An 8,647-nucleotide genomic window follows, 5' to 3' on the forward strand; every position below is an offset into this window, starting at 1 on the left:
ATTAGTTTGCTATTTATAGAACAGTTGGACACTAACTAGAAATTTTAGGTCAGTCTGGATTGTTTAGGAGAGGACTGCTTTTCAAGCCCTGGAAAACAATATTATGAATGGGTGGACATGGGCTTCAAAGGAGAAAGAGTCTGGTAAGCCCCTGAGTCTGGCAATTCAATTCCAATTCTATTCTGTCTGCAGTTAGGTATTCAGAATAGGGATTAGTAAAAGATTACCATAACTGGTAGTACCTAGGATGAGTCTTGATGAAGTGAAGCTAGGGATTCCAGAAGGTAGAGGTGAAGGAGTGTCTTGCAGGTGGGTGGACAACTCTTGGCAAAGGCCCAGAGGTGAAAGTTGGGATACAAGATAATGACAAGCCAGTTTGGCCTGGTATATTTATGTTTGTGAATAATAATTTGAATTAAGTCAGAAGTTAGAAGGACTTCTAAGGGCCTGGCTGCTTAGTTTTGTATTAGAGCAAATGGTTGAGTTAATTATTAGCAGAGTGACATGATCAAATCTATGCTTTGAGATTATTTTGACAATATAAGGAAGAGACCGGAAGAGTCAAATCAAGATGGTGAGAGAGTGAGTGAATGTGAGACATTCACAGAATTTGGTAATTGGAAAGGAAAGTCCTCTCTTTAAACAGAAATGGGCTGGGGGACCTATGAGTTAAGAGATGTTGCTTTTGATTCAATGAGATAACTATTTAGAGATAGATAATATCCTAACAGGCAGCTAACTATCTCCCTGGTGTGGAAATGGAGTTAAGGAGGGGATGACATCACAAAGACAAGGTATAGAGAGGAAAAAGGGCCTAAGACAGAACCTTGAGGCCTACCTGCAGTTAGGGGGTGGGATATAGGATGATAATCCAGCAAAGAATACTGAGAAGCATGAGAAAAATCAGTGTCAAGAAAATGGAGAAATGAGGAGTGGCTTGAGTCAAATGCTGTAAGAGGTCAAAGAGAAGGACAGTACAGGCCAACAAGATTAGCTACCAAGAAACCGATAACCTTGGGAAAAGTGGTTCCAGTTGAATGGTGATGTTTGAAGCCAAATTGAGGTTTAAAAGTGAGAATAAGCCTTGAGTGCTTACCCTGTGTCCAGTACTGTGTTTAGGCTCTGGGGCCCTAAGAACAAACCCCAAAACAATCTTACAAGAGCTTAAGGTGGAGGCGACGAATGTAGAGTGCAGCTTTTTCAAGGAGTTTGGCTCTGAAGGAAAGAAATCAAATGATAGCTCGAAGGGATGATAGCGTGGCCAAGTGAAGGGTTTTTTAAAATGGGAGGCACCTGGGCATATCTCATTCAGTCCACCCCTGCCCTCTACAACAAGGCATCTAGGAGTATCTTCCTATTTCTTGCTTTCCATCTGGTCCTCCTCTCCAAAAAATCCATTTCTGAAATCGACCCATTCTTGAGCTGGCATCATACCACATTTTTTGAACCAACATTCAAAGGACACAATGGGTGTGATAGGGCACTGCCCAGGTGAGGTAAACAAAAGCAAAATTTAATCTTGAATACCCTCCTAAGGCTTTTGTCCTGGTGGGAAATGCCTTACTAGAGGTAATCTAAGGAAAAAGCACATCTGCATTTGAAGAGAAGAGCTTCCCTGGGATCTTCATCTTTGTACCTTCCATCAGTAATCCTTTCTGGCTGGAGCTGTTCAATTTGCCTTTGTATCCCCTGCCCTTGGCACTTAGGAGTTTGTAAATGCATATTGAATTGACCACATAGGACAAAAAGAACTAGCCATGGGCTAGACTGTGGGCACCAGTCTTAGGAGTTGTATGGGATCATCTAGGATTTACCCCCTAATTTTATAAAAAAGGAAACAGGCCCAGGACTAGAATCCGCTTCATCTCTCTAAGCCCCGCTTCATTGGTAAAAATGAGGGTTCCACAAGGTCCTTCCTCCTATCTCTGATAATCTGAGTATATAAGAATCCAGAGTTATCCAAATAAGGGAAGGGAAAACTTCCAATAGGCATATGGGAGCCCTCAGAGAGAGCTTTACAATTTCGGCTTCCTTAGGGAGTTAATTATGTAGATTTACAGTAAAGGGTGCCAAGGTTTCACTATAACTCCCTTGAGAAAGGCAAGATCGGCAGACCAAGATTTAATTGGAGCATTCCCCAAAGGTTTGCCTCTTTTCCTCTATCTGGCCTTTTGTGGCCACTGAGAGGTCTTCAGACAGCCCCTCCCTAAGCTGTGCGGTCTTGAACGTGGCTGAGAATCTTCCAGCTCCCTAGAACCTCGGAATCTGGGTGCAAAGGCAGGCTGGGTCGGAGGAGGTTTGTGGCGCTAGGGCCTTTAGACTCACGTAACAATGTGGGCGGGGCCTGAAAGGTGAGGAACTGTTCTTGGTCCTGGCAAAGGGAATTCCACCGGGCCCGAGTGCGTGGCCCACCGAGATGGTGCGGCTGTCGGAGCGCTCCCTGCGGCAGGAGAAGGAGTTCATTCTCGATGGGGTGGCGCTGAGCTCCATGGCCAGCTCCTACGAACGCACCTTGCCCAAGCTCTGGTCCGCTCTACCGCCTTATAACGCACAACTGGACGTCCACGCCCGCTGCTACTTCCAATCTCCCGTGGTCCAGTCTGTGCTGCGAAAAACAGACCAGGTGAGAGGGTCCAGAGAGCGGAGAGAGGAGGACGGGTCTCCCTGGGAGGGAGACCCCACCCTCTCTGAGAGCCCCTAAGAAGCTGTCCAGGATGAGGTAGCATGGAGCAAAGTCCTACGATCCAACTTCCCACAACTAAACATCCACGCTCTCCCCCTTTCCCCACCGTCTCCTCTAATTCCCAGGTGGGTGACAGGAGAACCCAGCCCCATTTTATAAATCTCCCCTCCTCGTTCTTTCCCCCTCCCCCCCCCAAAAAAACCAACAAACGTATAACTGGGTAGAGAAGCATGTGAGAGCAGGAAGGGAAGAGGAATTTGGGAGGAAAGTGATATCTAAAAATCCTTCAATTTTGAAAGTTCCTATTTTGGATGCTGAAGGATTAAGCAGAAGAGATGGCAGAGCTTTTTCCAGTCGTTTGCCGAGTCCTTTGTGATGTCAGGGTCTTGACCTCCCAGGGTGGGAGGGCAGTCCGCAGTCTCCAGACAGTGGAAACATGTGACATCAGGAGGCAGAAAAAAGGGAAAGTAGTGTCTGGAGTGAATCTTTTCCACCTTGTGACGTCATAATTGTATCTCAAGACCTTGATATCATAAGGCAAGGTGGGTGGATTTCATGAAGATGGAAAATGGGGAGACACCCAATTGTTATTATTCTGGACTCATCAAGGCTCTGAGGGGCAAGAGGGAAATTTTCATACATCTAAGCTCCTAGTTAACTTCAGTAGTTAAGTACTACCTCACTGGCTTCATCTCAAGAAAACCATGCATCCCAGCTTCCTACCTCCACAGTTACTGAGCTGTTGATCTTTCTAAATTCTATTCCATGCCATTGCTTCCCATTTTTGTGTGCCTGTGTACATTTCTCTGGGGAGGGGGAAGGCTAAGCCTTAAGGGAAGTTTTTTTTTGAGTGCATGTTGTTCCCTTGTGTCTAACTCTTCCTGATCTCTGTGGACCATACTGTCCATGGTGATTTCTTGGCAAAAATACTGGAGTAGTTTGCTATTTTCTTCTCCTGTGGCTTCAGTTAAATGGAGGCTAAGTGAATTGCCTAGAGTCACAGAGCCAGTATCTAGAGCTACTTCAGTTAATTCAGGTCTTCCTGACTCCAGGGCCAGCACGCTACCTCTATCCACTGAGCTGTAGTTTATCCACTGAGCCATCCAGCTGCCTCCTGCATGCCACATGCATGTGTGTGTATACATATATTTATATGCACACATACACACACATGACCCTTATGTCACCATGCTATTTCCAGTTTGAAAAGTACCATGGCCTGCCTTAAGCTCATGGCACAAATCTGGGCACCTGATAAATGTGTCCAAATTTTAGTGGCTCCTGCCCTGCTCTTGTGACCTCTTCCAGCCTCAAGGAAACAAGAGCAATAAGTGTTGTCACTGAAGAGGTGACAACTGTATTTCCTTTCTACTCCCCACTCCCTACCCCCTCAGACACATGGTGGGACAAGTCAAGGTGGCTGGATAGTAGATTACTTCCACATCTTTGGTCCAGGACAGAGATATCTAAACAGGAGAAATTGGGCTGGGGCAGGTAAGCACCTCTTCACCTTACAAAAGGGGGAGGGGGCTTGGCACTGGGCAGAGGGAATTGAAGCTTATAGGAAACAAGTTGGGGAGGGGGATGTTGTAATAGGGCCATGGCTGAAACCTAGACATTTAGATTTAGGTTATCCAGTTTTTCAACACCCCACCTGAAAAACTGCTGCTTCCTTCCTATTCTTCTCACTAGAGAGAGGTTCAAAAGCAGCAGCATTGAGAAAGGCATCCACCCAGAGAACAGATCTTCCCTTTGTCGAGGGAAATTCTTCCCCCTTCTTTCAGGTGAACCCATGGGTTCCTTTAACCAAGGGTCAAACTTATCCAGAGATAACGAAGAAATGCAGAATTACTTGCATTAAAGGATGAGGACTCATTTGCTTGATCCCTTCTTTAGATCTTATCTCACCTCCAACAATCTCTAGTATTTAGAGATTGGACTCTATGATCAGGCTTTAATGCTTCATTCCAATGCCCTGTTAATGCTTGGAACATTTTAAAATACCCTCCATCTGACCCTAATTCCTAGTACTCAAGCATCCCTCTACTTGCTTCCTATTCTGTCCTTATTGGGGGAGGGGGAGGAGAAGGGAGAGGTTGTGTGCAGGAGGGAGAGGATGAGATGCTGGCTGAGCTAGGAGAGTTAACTGTCCTCTCTTTGCCCCCAAAGGGCACTCCCTTCAGCAGGTGACCGGGCATGATGGCTACAACGCAGATCTTAAAACAATCAGGGGTTATAATGGGAGATTTGGCTATCGCCGAAATACCCCTGCCCTTCGCCAGCGCACATCCGTCTTTGGAGAAGTTACCGCATTTCCACTATTCTAGCACAGCCTGACCTCGCTGATCTCCCCTTTCCCCCATTCCTAACCCTATTTCCCAGTATATACATTTAAATAAATTTTGATTTTTAATCTGCTTTATTTTTTAGCAACCTGTGGCTCCAAATATTTTGGTGTGGCTTTTTTTTCCCCCTAGATAAACAAGTCAAGCATAGAATAGAAAAAAAAAATTCCACAAATTTCCTGACCCCCTCATCTTGTCTAAAATGGTGGAGAGGGAGGGGGAGTGGAAGGATGAGGGAGGGCTCTCACATCATTTCTATGCTCTTTCTCAGGCTGAAACAGAACAGAAACTGGCCATGGGGTGACAATGCCTTCCTGCTCATGGGGTGACAGCGCCTGGTTATTCTCCCTGTTCATCAAGGGCTAGACAGGCACCAAGAGGGGCCTAAAGTGGGCTCTAGGAAGGGCTTCCTAAAGAGAACGGTGCCCAAGGGGAGGAATGTGGAGCTTCTCCTTTCCTGAGAACTGGCCTTCCCTTCAGCAGGCTAGTTTGAATTCACAGGATCATAAACGTAGAGCTGGAAGGAAACTTAGAAGGCCATCTAGTCCAATTCTCTCATTTTACAAATGAGGGATGAGCTGAAAGGTTGTGGCTGCCCGAGGTCTTGAGCAGCAGAGTGTTCTGTATGTATGTTGGGAGGCTGTGGGTTAGTCCAAAGAATGTCTGATCCTGTCTTCCTGATAGTTCTATTCAGTCAGAAAGTGGAAGATGATTACCATTCATTTTTATTAAGTGTAGGCTTTTTTCACACAGGATGGGACTGGTTTCCTTTTCAGACTTTGGGTGGTAGTTTCCAGGGTGTGTCAAGTATGCACTCCAGGGTGAGATAGGACCAAGTCTTTTTCTCAACTGACCCAGGCTTTTTGTATTTCCCTGGTGTCCTTTGTTTGATAAAAAGTGAATGTAGAAAGAAAGGAGGAGTTTAGCACACAGAAACCAGTATGGGTGGAACCTATTAGGAGTGAGTCACTACAAATGGACTGAGAAGAGCAGCTGACCCAGGGTGTGTGGGGGTATAGCTCAGGGGTAGAGCATTTGACTGCAGATCAAGAGGTCCCTGGTTCAAATCCGGGTGCCCCCTCAACCATATTTTCTCTTACTAAAATACCCACTACATTTAAATGCTCTTTCTCGCTGAAAAGTGAATAATGTCCCAACTTCTGACCACTGCGAGGCAGTGCAAATAGTTCTGTAAAAATAGGAAATTGTTGTTCAGGGCTGTATGGCCGCTTGTGTTGTGAAGTCCAGTGAAGGACTTGAGCTTGGGATCCCTTAACTGCTTCAGAGTTAAGATGTCCAAAGCAGAGCTCATTATCATTTTCCCAAACCTGCAGTCTTTCAAACTCCTCTGTCTCTCTTGAGGGCACCGATGACCCTGTTTTGCAGGTTCTCAATCTCAATGTCACTCAACCCTTTCCTCTCACTTCACTCCATGTATCCAAATAGTTGCCAAACCTTGTCATTTCTTTTTCCACACCATCACTCAGCCTACATCCCCATCTCTCCACTCACTCGGGCCACCCTCCTAGTTCAGACCCTCATCCTCCCTCTATGGAACTATTGCAATAGCCTTCTAATTGCTCTGCCTCTCAAGTCTCTCCCTGTGGTGATTTTCCTAAAGCCCAGTTGAGTCCAAGTCACAGCTCCCCTTCCCAGTCTTCAATTATCCTCCAGGACTGGCCTTCAGTCGGTTCCTCAAGGTCCTTTTCTGACATTAAGTGAAGCTTTCCATACCTCCTAAAAGACTAAAAACTCTGACGGGCCTCATTTGCACCAAGTAAAGAAAGTGAAGCTTTGAATAACTGATTTGCATAATAAAAGATCTAACAATGAATTTGCCCCCAGGGGCCTTGGTTGCTTCTTTACCTTCTCTCCCAAATAAGCAACAAATTTGGCTCTTGGGGAATAGATTTGCTTCCGTACCTTTCTCTAGCATAAACAAACCCCAAATCATTAGAGTATTAAAAAAAAATTTAACAGCAACAACAACCTAGGCAACCCCAGAATCCTAAAATTGTTTAGTGATTATTGGGCAAATGACTATTGCCTAAATAAAGTCTCACCTGCAAAAATAAAGACTTGGGAAATATACTAGATAGTCACCATAAATTAGGGTGAGGTGTTTCACTGAGCCACCCTCTAGAGCAGTTCCAAAGAGGAAAGGCTTTATGAACAAATTCCCTCTAGCCTAAGTGACTGTAAACCTCAGAGTTAAGACCCTGAGGGAAGAGGACTGGAGCCAAATTAAGCCAAATCTTAAAGTTCTCTGTGCTCTCTGTAAATATTCATCTATTTCATTTAGATTATCAGTTTTATTGGTATATAGTTGATAAATTATCTTCTGATAATTTATTTTATTTCTTCATTGGTTGTGAATTCATCTTTTTATTTTTAATGCTAATAATTTTTTTCTTCATTTTAAAAATCAAGTTAGCTAATGGCTTATTTTATTGATTCCCTTCCCACCTCATCCTCATCCTCCCCTCCCCCCCATAAAAAACCCAGCCCTAGTTTTATTTATTAATTCCATGGGTTTTCCTCCTTTCAATTTTGTTAATATTTCCTTTGATTTTCAGGATTTCTATTCTGGTGTTTGAGATTTTAAAATTAGTTGGTTTTCTAGTTTTTTTTAGTTGCCCAATTTGTTGAGGTTTAGGGGTTCTGGGACCCTGAAATAGCAACATGTGAGTTCTGCTTCGAATGAATTTGGGGAAGCCTTCTTTCAGCCAAAAACAAGGTTTATTAGAACACTGGTCAGGGTGGGCATGATTCTAAAAATCCACCATATTGACCAAACTCTTAAGGAATCTGAACATTTGTGACACTTGCATTGACAGGTGGTCCAGATTGAATCTCTTCACTTTAATGGAGGCAACCTTATATGCAGAAAGACTGTGGGAACAGAGAAGGGGTCTAGATGGAATTAAGGGATTTTCAGTCTAGGGTGAGGCCAGGTGCAGACAATGAAAGGGCAGTTAATTAATTGGGAAGGGCTGATTGTTCTAGGCAAATCACTAGGGACCTGGGCGACATGGGAAAGTCCAGGGCCTTTTCCTTTTTGGGGTCCAGATCTCAAAGATGATTTTTTTCCTTTTGGAAAAAAGGAAAGAGTTGTGTTTCCCATCCCCATTAAATTCATTCATTTACCCTATCTCTTTTTTCTTGATGAAAGCATTTTAGAGATACACTTTTCCCCCAAGCCCTACTTTGGCTGCATCCACAAAATAATGATATATTGTCTCATTGTTGTCCTTATCTTTAATGAAATTATTTATCGTTTCTATGATTTGTTCTTGCATCCACCTATTCCATTCTTTACTATTAGTTAGTTTCCAGTCAATTTTCATTCTTTTCTTCAACAGCCTTTTAGTGAATTTAATTTTTGTTGCATTATGGTCACAAAAGATATATTATTCTGCTTTTCTGGACTTGTGAGGTTTTTCAATATTTTGTGAAAGTGCCATGCACAGCTGAAAAATAGGTATTCCTTTATAATATTCTATTCAATATACTCCAGAGTTCTATCATGTCTAAATTTCTAAAATTCAATTCAATTCTTTCATTTCTTTTTTGTTTAGATTTATCTAGACCTGAAAGAAGTAAATTGAGATATTCCATT

General features: G+C 43.6%; 1 protein-coding gene and 1 non-coding gene across 2 annotated transcripts; both read left to right on the forward strand.

Annotated features, from left to right (window-relative positions):
• Positions 1-2,329: 2,329 nt before the first annotated feature.
• On the forward strand, positions 2,330-5,127 carry C4H17orf98 (chromosome 4 C17orf98 homolog). The gene is made up of 3 exons (XM_036753787.1): positions 2,330-2,623; positions 4,078-4,177; positions 4,853-5,127. The coding sequence occupies exons 1-3, from the start codon at positions 2,417-2,419 to the stop codon at positions 5,008-5,010; spliced, it is 465 nt and encodes a 154-aa protein (XP_036609682.1). The 5' UTR covers positions 2,330-2,416; the 3' UTR covers positions 5,011-5,127.
• Positions 5,128-6,037: 910 nt separating this feature from the next.
• Positions 6,038-6,109, forward strand: TRNAC-GCA. Its single transcript has one exon. It is a non-coding gene; the product is annotated as a tRNA-Cys (tRNA).
• Positions 6,110-8,647: the final 2,538 nt, after the last annotated feature.

Source organism: Trichosurus vulpecula, chromosome 4 (assembly GCF_011100635.1).
Source record: "Trichosurus vulpecula isolate mTriVul1 chromosome 4, mTriVul1.pri, whole genome shotgun sequence".
Classification (NCBI taxonomy): domain Eukaryota; kingdom Metazoa; phylum Chordata; class Mammalia; order Diprotodontia; family Phalangeridae; genus Trichosurus; species Trichosurus vulpecula.